Source organism: Cherax quadricarinatus, chromosome 2, assembly GCF_038502225.1.
Source record: "Cherax quadricarinatus isolate ZL_2023a chromosome 2, ASM3850222v1, whole genome shotgun sequence".
Classification (NCBI taxonomy): Eukaryota; Metazoa; Arthropoda; class Malacostraca; order Decapoda; family Parastacidae; genus Cherax; species Cherax quadricarinatus.
The window spans coordinates 43,470,080-43,495,429 of record NC_091293.1 but is presented as its reverse complement, the minus strand read 5'-3'; the positions used below and the strand labels follow the sequence as shown (position 1 = coordinate 43,495,429).

The window sequence follows — 25,350 nt, the reverse complement described above, 5'->3', positions numbered from 1 at the left end:
GGGTAATTCTTGGATATTAAATACCTCTTATTCGCGGTGTCTTAATAGCGATAATGTGGAAGAAACAGTCTGGTAACAATCTGAATGCTGAGTATTTGTTTTGATGTCTTAAATCTATTTACCCATATATATATATATATATATATATATATATATATATATATATATATATATATATATATATATATATATATATATATATATATATATATATATATATATATATATATATATATATATATATATATATATATATATATATATATATATATATATATATATATATATATATATATAATATGCTTACAACAGTGGCATGGATGTAATATTAAATGCTCGTAAAAAACTATACCAGTGAAAAAATAATATAACACGTTGGTTCGTTGAAGCCTATCGGTTGTACGAGGTCCATAAGACTGCATGGAACCTGTTTACCACCAGTCAAGAATACTTTTCATCCCTGAAAAAAAAAACTTAAATTCCGACTGATAGACATAGACCTCTCAGTATATGAATAAGAAACAATATGTTCTGAACCATATATTCTGTCTTATTAACATACTTGTCGGTGTATATATCATTGTACAGAACATTACTACCTCAGCTGGTTCATGTTACCACACACATCGTCAAATTTCCTCTGAAGATATATGTAAATATATGTGCGAATACACGTAAGCACTATGCTATTTTTGTTTTGTGTTTAGCGCCGTGGTAGATTTGCGTAATTGCTTTCGCACTTTCATTGGGATTTCTTTCTTTAAATACTCATTTTCGAGAAAGGGACAAAATTGAAATTAATATGCAGAAATTCTCGTAGTGCCACGCCATCTGTTGATGAATTTGGCAGCGTCACCATAGGGACGCTAGGCGTCGCGGATTGAGGTTCCAAATGCTGCTAGACACATAATTTTTGTATTATTTTGCACTTGTCTTGCAGTGCTTTCCCTGGATTAACACACATTCGTTCCTCTGGCACAGTGGCAAGAGCACTTGTGGTTAGTACTTTGTATTTATAGATTTGTTTGGGGCTGTTAACCTTCAAATTTGTTTTATCTCGGATATATATACACACAAAAAAGTGTGCAGCTTTTAAAATTGCAGGATATTTCCTTGTTAATGCCCAGGTAAGCAAGTTCTGAAACAATTTCGGAAAAGGGCTCTTGGTCGAAGGAAGCAATACTTTTATAAACCTGGTTTCCTCCGATTTCGCATGCTCTCGTAGAATTCTACAGGTTTAGTGCTTACCCTCGTGTGTATGTGTGTATGTGTATGTATGTGTATGAAACTTTAAGTACATAATATATATGTCGAACATGCCTAAAACGACATTATTGTTGGTAACATATACTAAAGCTCCACCTCTCCAATAAGTAACAACAAACACGTACATAATAACGCTAAATATAATTCTCATTCGTACAACACCAGATCCGCACAGCATAATCAGCTGTCCTAAAAATACCATGATCACATTACTTCTCAATCGTGATGCACCAACACTACACGGATAACACATTCCACAAAGGCTCATCTCGTGCACACCACTTCCTAACTGCCCCTACAATGGCACATATCGTGTATTGGAAATTTGTTACAAATAAGTCGTCCTCCAACAAGTATGAAAATACAGTATAATTTTTTTTTACTTCATTGAAAACGATACAATACATTAAATAGATAAAAGAACAGTATCAATTCTTACACAAAATTATAAATTTCATTGTCTAAATACAGACGATTAACGTTGTGCTGTCAGTCCCTCATCCCCTATGCATTATATCCCATACACCTATGTTAAGCAAGGATACACAAGACATGACTATGCATTATTATTATAAGCAAAAGACTCAAACCTACAATCTGCATTATTTTTTCCACTGTTTTATATATTAATCCTTCATACAGAATTCTTACAAATGCCATAACTGATTCTGTAACTGTTAATTTTATATTTCCATGCACTTGTCACGATTACAGTTAATTTTGATAGATCTGATCCTGGCAAAAAAGTTTTTACTAATCTTCCTTCACCCCGAAGCAAAAATACTAATATCGCCAACAGATTGGGATATACACAAACTTTTACTAGAGTTCATCAAATGTTACATTGCTATTTTGACAATGGATTGTATCACCACCCCTAAAAAGAATTTACATTATATTTCCCTAAAAAAACATTTACTATACGTGAGTTGTTTAATAACCACTAACTTGTTTATCTGATATTATGAACTCAGCCATAAAGATAAATTAACCCTAGTCGCCAGTTTACTGTACATTGTATCATGTTTTCCTCATAATAACTCCAAACACAGGGAGCCTTCTTATCGTTGAGAAAATTACATTAATCACCACACTACATTTACACGTGCACCTCCATACCCAGAGCCATTCACACTTGAACACCCAGGTGTTCTTGTGCCATCCCTGCATCAACTAAACGTTGCACCATTACAAAAAAGTTAAACAAGCTAAGTGAATACAAAATTAAATATCTATAAAACTTTGTACACAAACACCACTTTTTATTCTTAATTTTTTGTGGCATATATACAAACTTTTACCATCATCCATCAGATGATACATTACTAATTTGACACAGGAGTGCCTCATCACTCCAAAAGTAGTTACATTAAAGTTAAGTTAACCCTGAACACCATTTTACCTGACATCTTGATTTCATCATAACACCACACACCGGGAGCTTTCTTATCTTAAAGAACATTACTTTTAACACTACATTCACACACATTCACCTCCATACCCAAAGCAATCCACACTTGCACACGGTTTTACTTGTTCCATTCCTACAACAGCAACCGAAATAAGACTAGTTACCACCCAACCATAATCAGTTACACTACATAGCATCCACCCATCCATGTCATTCGCTAAAACCATTCCCATACACGCCACCACCACTGAAAACCCGTGAAAACCCGACTACCAAAGAAAACCAGTCCCCTACATGGTTATCACTGTACCAATTGCAGGAGACGACTGACTGTAAGCTCTGTAGTTCTGTGAAAACAAGCTCCCCACTGACTCGCATAAATAAGTTTGTTCCTACCAGCAGTCCTGTATATATGCGCTGCAATTGCCTTAATTCGAATCCTACCCCCAGCATCTCTCATTCCCCAGGAAATACAGAAAATCCACTACCACATACATAATCGCCCTTTTTACCTCTCGTGTTACCCCTTTTACCTCTAATGTTAAAGCTCGCAGGGTCTCTACATTACCCCCATCTAACAGACTAAAAACCCTCGCCCACCACATCCGTACCTCCCTCAATTCTTCACAAAAAATAAACCGCATGAAATGCCGTTTCCAGCTCACCACACTGACTGCAGGACGGTTCCCTCACCAAACCCATTAAACTCAAAAACTGCTTTTGAAGCTATGATCCCCATCATGAATCTGTATACTAACTCGCGTACCCTAGGCATTAACCTGAGCCTACGGAAGTCTTCCCATATCGTCCCCCAATCATACAATGGATAGACCGATAAGCCCTGCAGGATTTCCGTCGTCCCACTCGATGATACCAAACGCCCCACTTTAAGTCGCTCAACATCTTTAACCAATAACAAAACCCTCAGCATATCCTCACGTTCAATTAACTCTTTACCTCCCCACCATCTCTGCACATCCCCCATCACCTTCCCCACTTTTACCCCTTTCCCCTCCAGCCCTGACGAATGACTGTTTTACATATATTGCTTTTACCCTCTGCCCCAATGCTAAAAGACCCACTCCCCCTCTGTGCACATTTGACATCACCACTTCCCTGTTCAGCCATGCCCTCCCAAAACCCCAAACATAACGTATAGCTCGTCTCTGTATTTCTTGTACGTCCTGTGTTCTCAAAGGATACACTTCCGCTATACCCTAAACCTTGCTGTAAACCAGCGAATTAACTATTACCGCCCTCTGCTGTAATGTGACATCTCCTGCCCGTAAACCCCTTAATCTACTCTTTCTCCTACCCTCTCTGAATTTACCTGCCTAGCCTCCTGCGCATTTGCCATGTATATAACTCCACATCTTCAAATTATCCACCACTGCCCACCCAAACTCCAACCCCAAGCCCCCCCCCCCACCCAAGCACCCACCTCCAGTAAACACTATTTCGCCCTATTTACTCTCATGCCAGACGCCTCCCCAAAAATCCCCACTGTACGCAGTCCCTCCACCCCTTCTATCAGGATAGTGGTATCATCCACATACCCCACAATGCCCGAGTGCCCTTCCCTCTCCCCATTTAATGCTCCCACCCCCTCAACGAGCCCATAGAACGGATGTTGCATGCACGCAAACACAATTTGTGAAAGAGGGCACCCCTGCCGTAATCCCATCTCCATTTTAACCAGCCTTCCCAATCTGCCATTAACTTGGACCCGTACCATAGCCGATGAGTATAGCGTATCGACCCACCGCGCCACTCCCAGTCCAAACCCCAGATGCAACAAACAAGTCCTCAAAAATTTTCTATTCATTCTCCCAATCAATACCCAAAAGTCCTCCCCCCCTCGCAACCCTCCAAAAAGTCCCTTATGTGCCCATGCCCAACTCTCATACTTTGTCCCGGTATACCCATCTGACCCCTATATACAACCCCACCAATTACATTCATCCTATTACCTAATATCTTTGCAAAAATCTTGTAGTCAGAACACATTAGTGAGATACCTCTATACACACTTAACACTCCCCACTTGTTTTTTGCGAACCAATACCACCACTCCAATACTTTGTCTGACTTAGCTTGCCCTCCTGCAGCATACAATTCATGACCTCCATCAGACAAGTCTTAATATGCTCCCAATGAACTCTGTAAAAATCATTTGAAATCCCATCGATGCCTGGTGCTTTTCCAGTACTCATGTTAAACACTGCCTCCTCAACTTCTCCAACACTAATCGCTCCTCCCATCTCCATCCCCTATACTTCTTTCTGCCCTAACCCACACCCCCCCTCCAACACTTCCTCAAAAGCATCGCCCTCCCCCCCCCCCTTTCTCCATTTCTCTTGAAACCAGAAATCTGTATAATTACTCGTGCCTTCTGTAGTAGTAAGCACCTGACCCTTATGATATCCACCCATATCCTCACTCACCTCGAATTGCAAAACAGACGACTCCTTCTGCCTTGCCCTAAAACGTCTTGAAACACTTCCCGAAGGTTTATCCCCCACAATACAGCCTCCAATCCTGCCCTCACATGCACGGCACCAAATCTGTCTTTGGGTATCTCCGCCAGTCTACCTTTAAGTTGCTCCACTGTCCCATACTGCCTCCCCACTTCCTCATAACACTCGTTCAGCTGACATTCCAAATAATTCTGTAACCCATACCTCCACCTGGCCTCTTCCCATCCCCTATTTTTAAAGAATCCAGCAATACTCGTCGGCTTAGCTCGCTTCTCCCACCATTCCAAGACACACGACCCCACATCCCTTGATCCCCGAAAAGTGCCACCAATCCCCAAAAGCCTCACTCACCCCCTCCCCCTTCACAAGTCTCACATTTAATTTCCAATAACCAGTGTTTATCCTAACCATACCCTCCCAATCAAGATCCGCAATAACCGCCCCGTGGTCCGAAAACCCCACACCCACATCGAAGGTCCTAACTCCCAGACCTCGTATCGCCTCCGTAGCAGAGCCTATCCAGTCGTGCAGCATAACCCCTTCGTACATATGTACTAAACCCTCCAACCACCCCTCCCCACTACATCTAAAACTCCCACATCCCCCCAACACTGCATAAAAACCCCAACACACACCCCGCCCCCCCCCCTCGGTTCCACATCACCCTGTCGTATGACCATTCCAATCTCCTCCTATTACAGTAACTAAAGGCAATCCCATCAAATAAAAATGCAAAACATCCCTCACGAAAGTTACCTGAACTGCTGCATTTCCATCCGCCGGCATGTATACTCTTATAAAACAAACCCTTGTCTCGCCCCACTCTCCCTCTACCCGCACCACCCTCCCACCCCCACCCTCCTCCCACCCCAACACACGCAAGGGACTAGTTTCCTTCACAGCCACAGCAACCCCCCCCCCCCTTTTAACCTCGCTGATCCACTCTCGTATAACTTGTATCCCTTCAAGCGCAACCCACATCCAAACTTGTAATTGTGCTCCTGTATGAAACACGCATCCACATCAAATCTCCTCAAAAACCATTCCATCCACTCTTAACCTCGGCTCTCAGGCCGTTAACATTAATGGTGACCACCTTGAATTATTACAATAAAGGCGGCTTTCCCCGCCGCTTTTGAAGGTTGGTCGAAAGATGTAGCTGTTGACTATAGCCACGTTTGTCACGATCTATCCAGACCTCCGATCAACCCCTTATACTTCGACCCTTGCAGCACCACAGAACCGGTGCCACCATTCCCCGGGAGCTCTAGCCCGGTCTTCCAAGGTTTCTTTCCAGATCTCTGCCCTGGCGTTAAGACATCTTCCATATCAGACGTCCCAGCTGCTAGCTTACGTGTGCCACCTCCACACGTTGCCTCAGCATCCATGTCCTCCTGGTGCACATCAACCACCACAGTGTGCTGCTTACTCTCGTTGCACAGTGTGTTCTCTCACTCCTGTGCAGATGCTACCCCCTCCAATACCCTCCCGTCCTTCTCCCCTTCTCGATTGTCTTCCACCTCTCCCAAGAAGTCTTTCAAGACCTCGTCCAACAGACCATCCTGTTGTAAGTCACTTCTATAAACCGTCGCATCTGTAGATGGTCGCTCAGTTCCCACAGGTAACGCGGTGCACGCTCCCAACTCCACTGTGTACTTCACTCCAACTTCCAGACGCGTGTCTTGCAGCTTCACCTGTCTCAGGTGCAAAGAGCAGCTGTCGTTCCAGTTGTTGGCGCCTGTTCCCTCCGTCCCTGCCTTTGACGACATTGGGCCACCATATGGTCATAAGATCCGCACAGACTACATGTCCGACGCTGTTCTGCATAATATGCATAAACCTGTGTTCTGAACTCTTCCATCAGAACGTACGATGGTATAGGTTGTCCTTCATCTTCAATGTGAAAGATCCCTCTGGCAGCCCCATATAAGGCCCATCCTTCCACACTCCCAACTCTGCCGAATGGATCTTGCCATACCTACGGAATACCTCCACATCATATTCCAAGGCCTCAAAGGGGACATTTCTCACCTTTACCCACGTTACATAGCTTGATACGTCATGTAGGCAGACCTCCACTGCAGAATTAACGGAACGTGTTGACTATGCTGGAGTAAAACCCAGCACTCTTGAACTTGAAGATCCTGGGCACTCCATTCACTGCTACACCATACAACTCTTCGTTCGGTATGCCGTACACATCGCGGATGATACTTGGCAGAAGCACCTGCATTGTAGAACTACTCAGGGCACCACGTACGAACTCCACACAGTCTTTACCCTGCGTCCATGTCTGTCCACCATTTTGATTGCTCAAAACGGGAAAACCGCAGAAAACCAGATTCGGGGGCTACTGCACAGTCTGTCCACACGGCCCGGGAGCGATGAGGACAATTACAGTATCATTGCTTGCACCCATAACGTGAATACCCCACTACCCCTGCAGAGTAACCTACCTAGGAGCACATACCCTACCCACGACAATAACAAATACAGTACCTCCAATGGCAGCAGTACTTGTCTGTCCAGTGTTACATAATAAATACTTGTCTATACATTAATACACCGGTAATGTTAAGACACAGCAATGTGACGTTAATACCAGCCTAACATTACACATCTTACCCTCAAATCTTACTTCCTCGCCGCACTATTGCGCACCCATTCCAATACATATTAATAAATCCAGTAGTATATTACATCCTCTCCGACTTGTACAGCATCCTTCCACCAACCACCCTTACAAAGGTTGTCAACCCATCCACATGGTGGAAGCACGCTCCACTGATGTCACCATTACTTCACACCCTTTAAACCAGTTATATTACACCTTGAAAAGCTCTAACCCGAGAGACTAACTTATCATACCACCTCCCCAAGACTCTAACCCCCCAGAACAGGATCCCCTGAGTCAAAGCGCTAATGGACCCCCTATGTTGATGTCCCCATAACCACCCAGAAGACTTGACCCCCACTTACTCCCATACATGACCCTATTTCTATACTTCGTTCTATAAATCTTCACTGCTAGTTTGACTTTCCAAATCCTAGTCTTCTCCCCCCCCCCCTAAACACCCACGTGATAAAAACAATCTGTAATCACGTACGCCGCTGCCCTCGCCTGACACCTCGCTAACAAACTTGAGCTCCATCAAAACTGACGTGCTTCCCCCCCCCCCCATTTAAAAAAAAAGAGCAATCACCCCCTTTAGCCCCTCAGGAACTCAGAACATGAAAAGCAGTCATCCTCCCCCACAATCACTCAACTGCTCACATTGGCGAAAACAGCCACACCGAAGTCTTTCAAAGTACCTCGTACACCTTCCCTAGGTACCCCTCCTCCTTTTCCTTAAATCTCTGGCTTGCATCACCATCCTTCAAAAATGTATGCACATCACCCACATACGAAGGTCAAACAATCCTAAACCACTACCTCTCGCCGGCAACATAACCACCTCCCTCTTCAGCCAATCACACATGGACACCCAAGAGAATTGAAATGCCCTCGCTCGAATTCGACCCATCCCTTCCCTAGGGAGTGGGTAAACGTTAGACCTAACAAGCCTTACTATACAGGACATTTGACAACGTTAGTGCACTCAAACGATGATAAACGATAGTCTGCAATTTATGCACTATGAATTAACCTCCCTTGCCCTATCCATATCGCCTGAATACCATATTCCACAAATCTTTAATAATCTATGCATAGTTTTTACAACAGTGCAACCCCCACACTTCATGGCCCTCCAACTCGCCATACCAGTCGCCCCTCTATACATCTCAACGACCCCATCCAGCATGTCCAGCTTCGTATATTTAAACAATGTGGTGTTGTCCACATAGCCATCAATCTCCAGATAAATCCTATCCACCCCCCACCAATATGCCACCTGAAATCTTTTCCTGCACAGACCTATAAAAGGAATCCTGTACACACGCGAAGAGCATCTGAGACAGCAGATACCCCTGCCTTGTTCTTCCCCATGTCCACAACTCTGCCCAATCTACCATTAATCTGAACCCTCGTCTTAAACCCCTCCCCCCAGTACAAGTCAACCAAACGGTTCTCCTCCAACCCCTGGCTAAGAATTCTTCGTATGGCATCCCTTTCAACAGACTCGTATGGCCTCCGCTCTAATCTAGGGCTAATAAAGCTCCCTTTCTCACCCTCCTAGTCTCCTACAAAATCAATGATAAAATGCCCAGAAAGTATTGACCTACCTGGAAGGCCTTTTTGTTCCAATGACACTTTCATGATGGAGCTGTTTCCCAACACCTTGGCAAACAATTTAGTTGGCACACGACAAATCTCCATAATCCCCAAGACTCCTCTTCCTCTTCCCCTTCGGCACCAACACTACCACTGCCGTTGACTGCACCGAGCCCAACTTGCCCGTCCTTCATCTCCTTCAGCAGTCTCCAAAAACCCAAGCAAAACGTTCCAATGTTGTACATAAAATTCCATTGGAACCCCCATGCAAGCCTGGGGATTTACCTTTTGCCCTTACCATCAAGGCACTCCAAATTTCATCAATCACTGCCTTCTCTAATGCCTTCCTCTCACTACCCCAGGTTGCACGGTATTCCCCCCCCCCCATACTTTCACCACTTCCCCTCCCCCACACCTTTTTCCACCCCAAAAACCCACATACCACCTATCTGCAAAAATTCCCATTGCCTCAGTATTGAGGAAGCTACCCCTCCCTGTATTGCCTAAATTTGCAATGTACCTCCAAGCTCGGTATGATAGTTTCCCATCTCTGCTGCTGCCGCCCCCTCAAAACACAAGCTGAAGGATTCTTCCCATAACACCACCTCTACCGCCACCTGGACACCTCACTGCACTTAACCCATTCCTTCAATCCCTCAATCTCATCCACAGGGTACACCCCTGTCACAGCCCCCTGCCTATGACATTGCCTGTCTTTCATATTAACCCTTCTTCCCTCACCCTCACAAAACTTGCATATCGCTGGTTTGGCTTGGCCACCTCGTCCCAACACCACAACCCCACCCCCTTTCTCGCTCTACCCTCCACCACTAGGCCCATCACTCAACACCCTTGTTTATTTTCCAATTCCCTGTCTAAAGGCCAGATACCCTCCCCACCTAAGCAATAACTGCCCAATTTTCGGAATAAGCAGCTGCTATTGTACTCTTCAAACAAGTTTCACGAAAAACTACATAAATCACATCCAAACGTGCTTCATAACTTTCCCCTTCCCTCAGAAGTATGATCTGGTACCACCAGTCATGTCTCGCACATCTTTCAAAGTTCACATTGTGCATCAATTCATTCAGCACTGGGAAACAATGCCCCCCCCTCTTAATAAAACTATTCTTCTATAGCCAACTGTCAGACCCAAGAAAATAGACTAATGAAGGCATTCTCAACCTATACATCCCCATCCACTGGCACCTACATATATGCTAAAGACGTACGTTCATCCTGCAAACTTCCATCTCCATTTTTACTATAGTGGTATACAAATGGGCTTGCTTCACTTACCAAATGGCCCCACTCCCTTTTAAATGCACAGTACGTACTGCATATACCACAACCATTTACTGTTAAATTCCAATCCTCCCTAATGTACTACTGCAGAAGTAAAACTTCCTCATGATTCCAAAGCATAAACCTCCCAAACCAATCACTTTGCCTTCGCACGAACCAATCACGTTGATCGTCATACACCAAAGGCCGGCAGTTAAAATATTGTTCCACATTGCCTGATGCAACCCTTCATTTTAGCACCCTTGACTGTATGGCTCACTTTACCCTTCACCCCCAAGCCTTGTTCATGTGAGCTCTTTAGCTTCCTGTTTATTCCTTCTGCTTCCTGTATCCTTGGCCACCTCCACCCACGCCTTTTCTCCCTGCCTTTGGGCAGGCATCAGGACATCAGATGCCATTGCCGTCCTTTTCCTCGTACCCATGTCTTCCACAACAAACATGTCCAGGTCTGCCTCCCAATGCACCTCCACTGCCAGATCTGCTAAATGGAATCCTCCTTCAGGCGCATCTCCCTCGTCGTGCTCGAGGGTTGCCACTTCCACTTCCACCTCACATCCACGACGCGACTTGCAATCCCACTACCAATGTCTCCGACGATTTCCCCTCCCATTGGGGAGGGAGAAACATACTCGGTAATGACTTTTCCAATTCCTGACTTAAGCCAACATCTTCAGCCTCTGGCCTTTTTTTTTCTTCCCCCCCCCCCCATGCCCCTCGTCCAAATGTTCCACCACCACCTCAGTCTGAAGCTCGCCATCCAGCTTACCATTTGATAGTCTTCTCATCAGTCCAGTTTCCACAGCCACCATGCGGGTCCATAGCATGTACCTTCCTCCTGTGTGACCCTGTGTACATCCTGGGGATATTCTCGTCCTCTGCACTCTGCCGCCACATGATCGTTCTCTCCACATATCCTGCACATGCAGTGTTCTCCTGAATGTCATCATACCTGTGTACGAGTCAGAAACACGTATGAAGGCACAGGGTATCACAACATCTTGAGGGGGAAAGTTCCTTCCGGCAAACCTGCACACACAATCAACCCAGTTGCCCTGTTGCACCACGTGCACTATTCCATACTTGAATACCTGTTTGAGATAAGTTTCGTCCACCTCAAATGGCACATTCTGCAACTTAATCCAGGTGTAAGGCTTGAAACGTCTGACTCTCCAGAACAGTCACGTCCATCACTACGTCTTGATATTTCTCTACAATCTCATACTTTCGTCGACAGCAACTTCACGTATAGGTGAACTGCTCCATTCAGAGCTACACCATACAACTCTTCTGCAATCCTGTACATGTCCGTGATTTTCGGCAATAACACTTACGACACCTCTGGGGTGATGGCCCCACGGAGCTGCTTAATGCCCACTGTCTACTAATGACCTGACGCCAGGTCATGTCATTTCCTTTCATCGAGGCCCTCGCTAACATCATAATCATTACATTTGAGTGCTAAACCCTCGGACTACACAGCACCTGGGGGGAATGGAGGGTGTTCAGGTTCAATCCATGGAATGGAAGAGCAGACCTAGCTCCTTTAATCCAGTCACCCAAACGTAAGTGGCAGTCGCACTTGAGTTTGCCCAGGCCGCCGTCCACGCAGCTGAAATAAGTGAGTTTTCGGGATTTGTAGGGTTTGCATCCATTTTAATTTAGCTCTGTTTTGAGATACTATAATTGTGGCTAAAATGTGTAAATTGTATACAGAAGGATGATGGGGTACTAGTGATGGGTAGCAGTATAAAGGAAAACGAAGTAATTTCAGATTTTCTTTAGTCGATCGTGTAATTATGGAACTGCGATATACTAGATGGGTTAATCAGGCCACATTGGTTTGATCAGTGGATGAGATCGTTACCTTAACGAATATAAATTTATTTTCCATGTTTAGTTTTTCCAGCAGTGTAACCAGCTTTAAAACTTGAAAGAGGTCAAAGTACTTGAAATGGCAAATTAAAGCTGACAGGGTAGCTCCTATATCTTGATGCTGGTTTACCCACTAGCCTTAAGGTAGCTTTGTCTGATTCTAGTGGCTATTTTTCACAGCATTAGTTCTGTCGAGATGATAGTTTCAAAATTAAATTCGGTCCCCTTGTTAAACAAGGACTACACATCCTTGACACACCCGTTGCTTCCTTCCTTGATCCACTACAATACTTTAACTGCCATTTCTGCCTGCTCTAGTTTGTCTTGTAAGATACTACTGCTTAATTTGCATTACCTTATCGAATACATAATTTTCTAGGTACTCTATTCTTCTCGTAATCTTTTATAACCTTATCAATATTGGTATTAATTTGTAAAATCTGACTCATAACCAGTTTCAAACTGGTTGTTAAAAATCACTGCTAGTTAAGTTCTTGTTCCCTTTTATGGAAACCGTGGAGAGCTGTTTCGACTATTATCTAGTGCACTTGATATTTTCTTCACATCCTCCAGTTTGTCAAATACTCATTGGTATACCCTCTTCGACCTTCAGTATTCCTGATTCCGCTGAGAATACCTAAAAATTTTTAGCTCCTCCAGACTGCTTGGTCATTCCTAAAGCTCTCCTCCTTCGTATTACCTGGTCCGTCAGTTTTCCCTTCTGTTGTCTGTACATTATTTTTTTCTCGTGCGCTTTCACTTACCTTTCCTCTTTTCACCTCTGGGGTGAACCATGGGCTTACTTTATTCTTTCCCATACTTCTGCATATGAAATTTTATTCTGGTATTTTCTAGATACAAAAAAAAATTAATTTGCTGTCTTTCATTTTGGTTGCGTTCCCATGAGCCTGCCTAGGAGTTGCCTTGTACCATTAGTACTTTTTAAACTTTCGTCCTTTCTCAATACTGTTCCTCATCGCATTCACTTCTACAAGGTATTTAAACCTCGGTAATGTAGTCTCCATCACCAACCTGCCCTCTGATTCGATATCTCCTAAACTGGCTGTTTATGGTGAACACCGGGTCCAACTTTACTGGTTTGTCCCCTCTTTGGTTGTCTTCGACGTGTTTACACAATTCAATCACTACCTCCAACATTGTTTCCAAGCATTTGTGGCTCTACTTTGCCAGTCTACTTCCTTATGGTTGAAGTTTACCCATGATCGGAAGTTTTACATTGACCATGTGGGATCTTCTTGCCACCTCGTATTCCTGTCCTGTTATTCCCTTTCCAGATCAGTAGTTATTATGCAGTCATCAGATCTCTTCACTTATTACATTACTCTTACAATCTCCTGGATCTTGATCAGCAACGATACTCCACCTGCTGTTTTTTTCCTTTCATTGCTTTATCGTATCTGCTTTAATTAGCCAGTTACTTCATTATTGGGGTGGGGAGGTCTATTAAATGGTTACAGGTGTATTTTTCAGCTTCTGGCTCTACTTTTTCGCCGGAAGAATTGCTTTCAGATAAATTTTATAAAGATTAATGTAACCAATCATTCAGTACCAGTTGCTGAACTGGCACACGTACCCCATCCCCCGGGAAAGGGGTGTTATTCTAATCGAAAAATTTCTTTTGCGGGTTTTTCCCATTGATTTGCATTCAATGTTTACTAATATGCAGCCCTTGTTTAATAAATTGGGCAACTTTTACATGGTGTCTTTTGCAGATTTCATGGATGACTACGTCTCGGGATGCTCTTTAAACATTGAAGAGAATATGATCAACGGTAACGCTGAGCCGGCCATAGCCCCGTGTTGCCTTAAACATGTTAAGATTTCCCGTAACTTGCCTAGTTTTTATAAATTATCTTTATTTACAAGTACATGTACATGGTATACAGGCTTAGCTGATCTATGACGTACTACTATACAGAAAGCCCCCCCTTGTTATGCTGAGCATTTCGCTCCAATTAGGTCAGTTTTGTCCCAGGATGCGACTCAAACCAATAACACCCAGGTACCCATTTTGCACTGATGAGTGAACAGGGACAGCTGGTGTCTTATGGAAACACCCCGGACCTCAGTGTGAGTGCGCTAGCGATCGAGCTACAGGACACCCTATTTTATTAATAACCCAAATTTGCGTGACTTTCTTTTATGGAGGATTGCTTTACTTCTGGTGCTCCTTCGCCCCGAATTTTCCCTGACAGCCAAAGTGCAAATGTATAGTGTACTGATTAACTAGCACTTTATTCCTAAAATGTTTAAGAATGTCTTTAGTGTTACACTTTAAAGATTGTTGGAAAATTTCTTTGGCTGAACATCCATAGTGTACAGAGGTCTTACTTATTGGCTAATATATGTAGTTTAATCCTGAAGACTAAACCGTTGATATATAACCTTTTGTAAAAGAAACTGCTAGTGTTACAGAACTTATCCACACTATGCACCTAATGTTGCACAGTGGCACCTTTCACGGCGATGTGATTTTAGAACTAATCTATGGATGAAATTAAGATAAACCTGAAATGAGGGAGGGCGGGGACCAAGGCGCTTCGCTAAAATAAAATGTAGAAATCAATGTAAGTCTTTACAAAAACTACATAACTACATGCCGCAATGTAGAGAGCTTGTGAGCTGCATGGTGGTAATTTGCTGTCTTCCACTACTGTGTATCCCAGGATGGACGATATACATGATTAGTGTTTGAATTCTAAAGTCTAGAACAATGTGAAACTAAGAAAAATTAAGTATCGGCTACGAGAGTTTAAGATTGTTAGTTTTACTTGTAATGTGTTCTTGGATAGTCACAGCACGTGCAGGAAAATTCAAGTTGCATTGTCCTGGGTCCGATCGTGAGCTTACGTAATCCTCACTGCTCTTGTCCTGATAGACGGCTTTGTTTGATATGGTCGGTACTCGGAATGCTAATGCCTGGTTTGTCCCATCTCAATGCTTTAGTCCTTTTTGTGGACCCAGTCAAATGGTGACTACACAACATGCCTGGCACAAGGATAAGAGTTGATGCCGGGGCGATATTGTTCCAGGCAGATGCCAAGATTACTGTAACCAAACCTGCACCTTGATTAGTGACTTTGAATCGCAAACAGCTCTATAGAATTTGTATAGTTCGGCAAGCCATAAGAGACTATACTTTGGAAAAAAAAAAAAAATTTGCAGACTAATCTGTTGCTTTTTTTTTTTTTTTTTTTTTTTTTTTTTTTGGGGGGTTGCTTGGCGGCGGCACACCTAGTCCATAGTTGTTAGTGCTCTGTACTTCCCCTGTAGCTAGTGTACAGCTTACTAGGTAACTCTTAATATACTTTTAGCATTGTCCTCTTCGCTTTCGGGCTGAGTGGACGCACTGCGCAAACAGCTCTTGCTTTCTCTGGTGCGCAACTTCCTGTTTTCACCAAGATGGCTGCCAGCTACCGCAGGAGGAGCAACACCGTGTGTGTTGACCTTGTTAAAGGGGCAATATACCCCACGAATGCCCCTGTTTTATTACCAACGATTATACGGGACACGTTTGGCATTGATGTTGAAGACTTACACGGAATAGCACTGAATGGATCATCACGAATCTTCATAAAGTTCTGCACAGTGGAGGCATATGAAAGGACGGTGACTCAGTACCAGGAGAAGAACATCATCGTATCATCTGGTCTGGAGGTACGCCTGCGGGATGCCTCAAAGTACTACACCTGGGTGAGGATCCGCAACGTTCCTTTCGAGGCAGACGATGTAGATATCAGAGACATTTCAAAGATATGGTGAGGTGCATGACATTACTTTAGTTCGATGGACGGAGGGGATCTATGAAGGGTTGCCGGCTGGATCTTACACCGTCAAGATGTCTTTAAGAAGACCTATTCCATCGTATGTTGTCCTGGAGGATTTTAGGACACAGCTGTACGTGACCTACGCGGGACAACGAAAGACGTGTCGCCTGTGCGGCGCTTTTGACCACATGGCGGCCGGATGTGGTAGAGCAGCAGCGCCGCGGCCTTGGGAGCGGCAAGTAGCCACGGAGTCTCAGGCGGAACCTTTACCGAAGAATTTGAGTGTGGCAGGCAAAGGTAATTGGGCGGACGAAGTGGAGGGCGTGTTGGAGAATTGTGTGACACTACCAGTGGCTTCGGATATTCCCCCGCAAGCGGGCCCGGGAGTTGAGCAGCAGCCTGTGGGGGTGGGAGAGACCGGTGCTCCACAGGAGTTATCTACGCCCCTACAGGAGATGATTAAGTCTTTCCTGGACGTGCCTGCGGAGGAGAACCCAGCTACAGACAGGAGCATTCTGACGGTTGAGAAGGACTTGATTGAGCAGATTCCAGAGCCTCTGGGGTCAGAGCCTGGCATGTTGCAGTTGATACAGGTGGAAGCTGAGGTGCACAAGGGCAATGGAAATACTGATATGGAAATTGAGGGCACATCTAGAAAGAGGGCTGGAGGCTCGTCGGATGAGGTTATAACACCAGCTCAGCGTACAGGGACGAAGACGTGGGCAGGAGTGATTAAGAAAGGGCGGAGTAGTGTACAGGGGGGGGAGGGGGTACAGGCGGGAAAGAGTGTACGAGAAAAGACAGAAGCAGCAAAAAGTGGAACAGACAGGACACAGAGACATAGAGGAAAGCCACCCTTTCTGAATCTTTAAGTGTCTAACGATAAACGTGAATGGCCTTAGAGCTGACGGTAAACGAGTATGGTTGGAGGATGTTTTGCGGCGTTTTAATATTGATGGGTGTTTTATTCAAGAACACAGTTTCAAGTATGGCAGAGAGTTGAGGCTGAACGGTTTTAGGATGTATGTTGGTAGTTCAGGGAAATTAAAGGGTGGGGTGGCAGTGGCAGTGAGGGAGTCCAGCCCATTCCACATGCTCAAGTGGGAAGAGGGAGGGGAGGGTGGTGAGGGTGGAAGGGATATGGGGCGAGATTAGAGTATGTTTTCTGGGGATATATATGCCGGCAGATAGTAACATACGGGTTAAGGTGAATTTTGTAAGGGAGGTTTTGCTTTTCTACATGCGGGGTTTACCAATGGTTTCTATAATAGGTGGGGATTGGAATTGTGTAATCAGGAATAAGGATGTGGAACCGAGAGGGGCAGGGTGTGTGCTTGGGGTATTGAGGGATTTGTTGAGGGATGCAGGGGTTTATGACATAGTCAGGGGCGATGGGTGGAAAGTAGAGCACACGTTTCTGCGGAGGGGTTATGCTGCCAGGTTGGATCGTATATATATAACTCGAGATATAACAGTAGAACGTGTAATGACGATAGATTTAGGTTTTTCGGACCATCGTGCCGTTTTGGCAGAGATGGCATGGGAAGGGATGGTTCGTAGGTATGTGGGTTATTGGAAAATGAATGTGAGGCTACTCCAGGGAGAGGAGGAGGGGTTGTTTTTTAGGGAATGGTGGAAGCAACTATGGGAGGCTCGCAACGAAGAGGAGGATGTTTTGGAATGGTGGGAGAAGCACGCTAAATTGCAGATTAGGGACTATTACCAGCATAGAGGAAGGGATGAGGCGAGGTGGAGGTATGGTTTACAGAAATATTTAGAGGGGCAGCTAAATGATTGTTATGAAGGGGGAGGGGGGGCTAGACATGGAGAAATAGAGGTTTTAAGGGGAAGATTGAGGGATATACAAAACTCTCGTTTTGATGCGATACGTGTGAGGGAAGGTTTAGAGGAGGTTCTATGGGGTGACAAACCGTCAGGATGTGTTTTGAGGAGATTTAGGAATAGGCAACAGATGACCACGATTATGGGATTAGAGGTGTGTAAAGGGGTGGGGGGATATAGGGTGGGGCAGGTACTTAGTACCACCGATGGAATGAGCAATTATGCTGATTATTGGTTTAGGGAGAATTTTAAGCAGAGGGAGGGTGGAGAGAGGGAGGGAGAGATTCTGGGAGAAGGAATTCGAGGGTTTTTAGGGGAGGAGGAGAGGGCGGTAATAGAGGGTAGGATCAGTGAGGAGGTGGAGGAGGCGATAATGGGCTTGAGTAGGGGAAAAGCGCCGGGCATTGATGGAATTCCTAATGATTTCTATATTACACATTGGGATTGTATGAAGGAATGTCTGGTCCGGTTGTTTAACTGTATGAAGGAAAGAGGAGTGTTGGGGGAATCGCAGGGCACGGGGGTAGTAGTTTTGGTCTATAAGGGAGGGGGGGGGGGGGAAGACCTTGGGTGCTTTTAGGGCGATCTCCCTCATGTGTGCAGATTATAAAGTTTTTGCGAAGGTTTTAGGTAACCGTATGAAAAAGGTGCTTGACCGAGTCCTACATAGAGGACAGTGTGGGATTCCAGGTCGAAGTATGCGTGAGGGGCATGGAAGAATTAAGGATTTTGTGGAGGGTAGACAACGGGGGGGGATCTTGGGGATTGATTGGATGCAGGCTTATGACAGTGTAGATAGACATATGTTGTGGTGTATTTTGAAAAAACAGGGTTTTGGTGATGAGATGGTGCGCTGGGCGACTACTTTGTATACGCCTGCAACGGTCAGGGTTCAGGTTAATGGGAAGTTAGGGTTGCCAGTGCAGATGGGGATGGGTTTGCGACAGGGTTGCCCCTTGTCTCAAATCCTCTTTGCATGCATGCAGGACCCTTTTTATAGGCTTATAGAGGAAGGAGTGTGGGAACAGGGAGAGGTGGGTCCTGGGAGATGTGGTATTGTGGGGTATGTGGATGACACCACAGTTTTGGTTGGAGGGGAAATAGGATTGGGGAATGTGGGGCGTATAATAGAGATTTTTGGTGGGGCGACAGGGATGAGGGTTAATGGAGCAAAGTCAAAGTTATTAGAAGTAGGCACGTGGGTGGGGGGGGTTTGGGGGAACAGTATGGGTGGAACGTAGTGGATAGAATTAAGATATGTGGGGTTGTGTATATGGCGGACGCTGGGGAGGCACAGAGAATAAATTCCAAAGAAGTAGTGAGTAGAGCGATGGGTAGGATGCGCGGGTGGAGGGCTGGGGATATAACATTGCAGCAGAGGGTGGTGGTAGTAAATACACTTGTGTACAGTAAAGTGTGGGGCGTGGCAGAAATATATCCCCTGAGGTCGTGTGATATTCAGGAACTGGAGAGGGTGGTTTTGAGGTATGTGTGGGGTTATGGGAAGCCATGGCTACGGAAGGAGGTGGTGACGATGGGCGTGCGGCAGGGTGGGCTGGGTCTTATACCTTTGGACACACGAGTGAAGGCAGTGTATGTGAAGCAGCGATACTTGAGGGTGGGAGGGGAGAGGGGTAGAAGGGTGGGAGAGGTCATGAAGGATGTGCGAAAATGGTGGAAGGGAAAGGAACTACTGGAGTGTGAAGATATGGTGCGAAATTTGTTGGCAGTAAGGGAAGCAAAAAAAGTAAGGGTAAGTAGGCTTGGGAGGATAGGTAGGCAGGGTACAGTGATACAGTGATACAGGGAGTAGCTACATACCCAATGTATGATTGGAGGGGCATTTGGGAAGACTTTCGGAAGATCAGATTAAAGCCAAGGGTTCGTGAAGTGGTTTATAGATTCTTTATGGGAATTCTAGCTACAAGGTCAGTGTTATATAGAATGGGTTATGTAGGTGCTGGCACTTGTTTGCATTGTGAGGAAGAGGAGACGGCTTTTCATGCCATATATTTTTGTGAAACCTTGGGTTTTGTAAGGGCTTGGTTAGCGAGAGTTCTGGGTATAGTGGCGGGAGGGGCAAGAAACATTTCGACTTTGAGGGCTTTGCATTTCGATGTGGGAGGGGTTTCCAAGGACATTCGGAGGGCAGTGATGTATATAGTGGCAGATTTTTTGTATGTGTCTTGGTGCATGCGGGAGGTGGGGGGTGAATATAGGGTGCGGGCGCTTGCGGCGAGTGTGTATCGTACAGTATGCAGAAATAGGCTACTATATGGGAGGTTGTGGGTAAATAGTTTTCCCTTGGGTTATCGTAATCTATCGGTAGGTGTAATGTTAGGGTTGGGTGTAGTTTAGAGCTGGATTGGGCTGGTTCTCCCTAAACTGGCATTTTTGTTCTTTTTTGAGATTAGTGGAGGATGGAAGGTGGAATAAAAGTGTGTGGTAGTGGAGCATATGGGTGTAAAGTCGTTAGGAAAGGGGGGGGGGCGTAGGGGGGGTGAACTGGTGACATTTGGTTGAGACAGGGGTTTTATGACTTTCGACGTCAGGTACGAACTTGAGCATGGAAGGGAACGTGAGTTTGTGTTTTTTTTTTAATACAGATAGCATGGGGTCAGGGGATGGCAGGGGGTGGCTTTCTGAAGTGTCTTTTGCCAGGTTGGTTTTGTTCATGATTGAGGTAGTACTGCCCGGTACATGTTTTATTAGGAGCCATAAGTTATATTGTGTAACTTAGTGCATGACAGAGTAAGTCTGATATTGCTCTGGAACATTGTTTAAATGGCTTTAGATTTAAAGGCATAATACATCTATAAGTTTGCATGAAGTGTATATACTAGACTTAGTACTGAATCTAACATTGTATAAAACTTTTATATTTAGCATAAGATGTTTTTGACGTTTTTGTATTGTGTAAAAGTTATTGTTGGTCCATTTATTTGAACAATTTTTCATATTTTGTTAGTTGTTTGTTAGTTTTTAGTTATTTATAACTTTTATAAAATGTAAGTTAGTAAATGCTAAGATCTGTTAGTTTGTATGTACTAACTGTCAAAAAAATAACATGATTCTTTTTGATTTAGGTTATACACTTTTGTCATGTCATGTGTATATATGTACATTGTTTCAGGCTAAGTACATGAAAAGGGGGGTTACCACTATTATGTGGCTGCAAGGGTTTATCATCCTGCACATTGAAAGGGATTGAGAGAGAGATACTATAGTGTAAGGGTTTAGTTCAATGGATTAGGTATATTTTGTGGTGAGATTATAAATTGTGTAAGTTTTGTTTTCTTGTCTTTTGACAAAAACAGTTTTTATGTCTATTTTGGTACCATGTAAGTTTTCAATAAAATATAAAAAAAAAATATACTTTTAGCCGAGGCCTGCTGACCTCTGAAACTGAACTTCCTGATATTAATTTATTTTAAATTTGATTTTTATTTTGTACATGTCAAAAGGGCCTAAAGAGCTACACTAAGTGCCCCCTCAAATATAAACTTGCATTCTGATGGAGCAAGTTCGGTTCCTATCACCTTTAAAGTTGTAAAGGGAAGCTCATGGGTATTGGCTTGGGATGCGTGCATCCTGAATGAAACTAGTATAATACTTAAAACCAAGTTAATCAACTTACTAACTTATTGACAGCCGCAGTCAGCACGTCCATAATGGTTCCTGACTAATGAAGGCATTAAAATTCTTCCCTCTACTATAACGGCACTAGACCTTCCTCAGTCAGCACTAGGTGGCTTAATTTTCTCGAGCTGAAGTCTCTTCACATAATCACTGAACATGTGTATCCTAAGCTTTAAATCTCTGCTTGGGTATTAGTTGCCTTTGAATATGAAGATTGCTTTAATTGGGATTTAATCCTAAGATTAAATGGACTAAACTGTTTTATTAGAAAGGTAAACTTAGTGTAGAAATATTTTTGCTGTAGCAACTGAAGATTCGACAGATTTTTTAAGCTTTTTCTTTTCCAGGATTCGTGCCAGCAGTACTTAATCATGCTTGCACGTACCGCTAAGGGCGTGCTGGCCTTGGGTCTGCTGCTCCTAGGGGTGGTCTATTCGGTAAGTACTTTGAAAGTCCTGAAGTCGCAATATAACAAGTTTTTGTAGCCTGAAATTTAGCAGTTTCTCAAATTTTGTTCATATATCCTTTAGGCCTGTATTAAATTCTTTAATTTCAGGTGGAGAGCGTACCTGCAAGGGCTAGGTTACCTGGTCACGAGAACCTCGGTGACGGAGCAGATGAAGCGGAGGACGCTGGGGTGCTCCAGAGGCTGTGGTCTGGCATCAGCACTGGGTTCGGCTCGCTAGCAGGATTTGGAAAAAGTGACATAGGCAAGTTTGCATTAGTTCAGTTTAATTTGATGCAATATATCTTTCAAAAGTAAACTACAGCATCTAATGAATTAAAATTTGATTGCAGAAGAACGTATGGAAAGATTCCAAAGTGATAGCCTGGATACACTACAAAACGAAATTAAAACATTACTGAAGGTGCACAGGAGGCAGCGGCGTTCCCGTGCCCATGATAAACCTCTCACCAGAGATGACGCAGGTAACGTCTGACTAAAATTTTCCTGAACCATTGTATGAATAAAATTATTTTTAAAACTTTGTACTAATCGATAAGCCTCCCTTTCCATCAAGGGATAGTTTGGCCTAAAGGTCACGAGTGGTACCCGTGAAAATAGGTGGAAACTCGGCGCAAATCTTTGATCTGCTTGACACTTCTACCTTTCAATTCTCACCAGAACAGTCAGAATGCACTGACGTTTCAATGCAGTTACCTGTAGATCTTGTGACAAACTCGGAGGAAGTATCTGAACTCCCTCGCTAATTTTTTTTTCTCCTCAAAGGTCGGGACTTCCCCTGCATCTAACTTTTATGGTAAATTTCCCTTTCCCCCTTCTTGCTACAAGGGATGATTATGGGAAAGGATGGAACTGCCATTTAGTCTCCTTGTTTTCAGCTGCAATAATCTGGAACATCCAAGAGGATATTCTGCTAGTGTGGACCATCTGATTGCACATGTGGTTGCTAGGTTGCTGGGACACCTAAGGTATCGAGGTTTGAATGATAGCTGCATTAAGAACCCAGTGCTCTTCCGGTCTCTTTCGGCTTAAATAGCCGATTCACTTCCTTTAGTCTACCTTCACCCCCGTGGGAAAAGAACTAGTAGCTAGGCTGCTATCCTTGGACTCGTGCCATTTACAATGTCGAGGTGGTCCACATCACCCATAGGGGATTGTATTTGCAAGGTGGCCCTTCTGGTGGACTACCTGGTAGTGCTCTGGGTAGTTCACCCCTGGCTATAGGTGGCGAAAGTTACAACCTGAAGTCTGATTACAAGGATGTTGACTGCTGGTGAGCAGCTCGCGGTTCTCTTGCAGGTTCGCCCTCAGTCATTACTAGTCGAATGCTGCGGTTGCCTTTGGCGCTTCTGACAGTCTAATACTTGGGAAGTTAGTACTGGGTCAGTTGTTTCAGGACTGACAGGATACAAATATAGTTGCCGCAAAGACTATCGGCACTGCATGTCGCATTGCAGGGCGAAAGGACTTGTAGTTGAGGGGAGGGGGGGGACCCCTTTTTTTTTTTTTTTTTTTTTTTTGTAGGGGGCAGTTGATGTCTTCAGGTTTGCTCTGCTCTTCTGTATCACATTTGAGGGAATGGAATACGGCGTTCCCTGGACTTTGAGATGTAACTGCTAATGACTCCTGCATGGACTTTGGCTGTCATTGCCATAGCCTGTGTCTGCCAGGCTTTCCAGTGTTATCTTGTCAGATATATCAGTGGGGTGTATTTTAACGAGTTTGTATTTTCCTCATTACAGGCTACATGGTTTTAGTTTCGTGCAGTCATTGTTCTGCGACAAAAATCTCATCCAGCCAGACTAACTTTGGCATGTCATCTCTACACTAGTACAGATAGCAGATTAAGTAGCAGTGGTGGTGGCGGCTCAGCCTCAGTTGGTGCTTGGAAGAAACTTCAACCTACCTCTCCAGGGCCATTGAGCAGGAAAGCCACTTGGCCTGTGTCAGTCTGGCTCTGACAGGCTGAGGATAAATTTGTAGCAGCAGTTTGAGGTACAATGTGACGAGTAGCATCCGCCAAATATCACATTCTGATGCGAACTTCCAGCCCTACGTGGGCTGGATCTCTTGTATCATGACCCAGTGGAGAATGCCCTAAGCATTTACTCCCCTTCGTCTGTGTTGCAAGTGTTTCACGGGTTAAAGGTTTGAAAATGTGTGGTATATTCTATCTTCTGCAACGGTTTTAAACTGTTGGCATTATACAATAGCTTAGAAGTTTAAACTTAAAATTCCAACTGGTTATAGCTAGAAGTTCTCTGGAGTTGTAATTTAACTCTTAAACCTGGTATTTGTAAACTTATAAAAGTTCACTTGGCAGGCTACTACAGACTGTTGGATATTGACGATAACGTTAACCACTACCTGAAAGACTTCACTGCACCTGAAAACCCGATCTCGATGGTGGTATTCGAACACCAGAACTTCATCTTCTGGTTTATTACAGACAGCTTCACTTCAAACAACCCGGGGCGATTACACGTTTATGCTCTTCAAATGGTATGACGCCTGAGATATTGTATACATGTATGCTGGTAAATCTAAACTCCTTTCAAAGTCCTTTGGGTTTTTGTCTTCGTGGGAGAGGACCACTTTGGTTGAAAAATGCAGTACATAATTTCTCATTTTTTCTCCACAGGGAAACTTCCTTCAGTACGAATCAGTAGATACAATGGGTGCCATAAAGTGTATGCCAATTCTCCTCATGGAAAGTTTTGTGGAGTTTGCATGTGTTGAATCCCAAGGAGAAAGAGCCACAGACAAAACGAAGGTTAGAATATTTGAGTTGTTGAAAAATCCATCCTGGAATTGTCATCTTCCATAGGGATACATTATATTTACAACTACTGTTGTCATTTAATGTAATGATTATTCATTGTCCACGTAATTGGTAAATTTTAGTGTACTAGAAGCTAGTACTATTTTGAAGTGGAAATCATAATTTTTTCCTTGGTGCATTCTAGGTTGGATGTGGTGTCTACAGGTTGACGTGGGAAGGTGGTTTAGCGGTAAATTTCCATCGTTCTCTGCGTACCGATGGTGCCCACGATGTTGCTATATGGTAATTG

General features: G+C 44.1%; 1 protein-coding gene across 2 annotated transcripts in view; it reads left to right on the top strand.

Annotated features, from left to right (window-relative positions):
• Positions 1 to 939: 939 nt before the first annotated feature.
• Positions 940 to 25,350, top strand: part of LOC128706619 (uncharacterized) — a 63,582-nt gene continuing 39,171 nt past the window's right edge. The window contains exons 1-7 of one of the 2 annotated variants that reach the window (XM_070088055.1): positions 940 to 998; positions 22,161 to 22,250; positions 22,370 to 22,523; positions 22,612 to 22,743; positions 24,603 to 24,781; positions 24,921 to 25,052; positions 25,246 to 25,343. In XM_070088055.1, the coding sequence (XP_069944156.1) occupies positions 22,185 to 22,250; positions 22,370 to 22,523; positions 22,612 to 22,743; positions 24,603 to 24,781; positions 24,921 to 25,052; positions 25,246 to 25,343 (761 nt within the window). In that variant the 5' untranslated portion in view covers positions 940 to 998; positions 22,161 to 22,184. Of the gene's footprint in view, positions 999 to 1,104; positions 1,128 to 22,160; positions 22,251 to 22,369; positions 22,524 to 22,611; positions 22,744 to 24,602; positions 24,782 to 24,920; positions 25,053 to 25,245; positions 25,344 to 25,350 lie in introns of those variants that run through there. The other variant, XM_070088065.1, reaches the window with a different exon arrangement.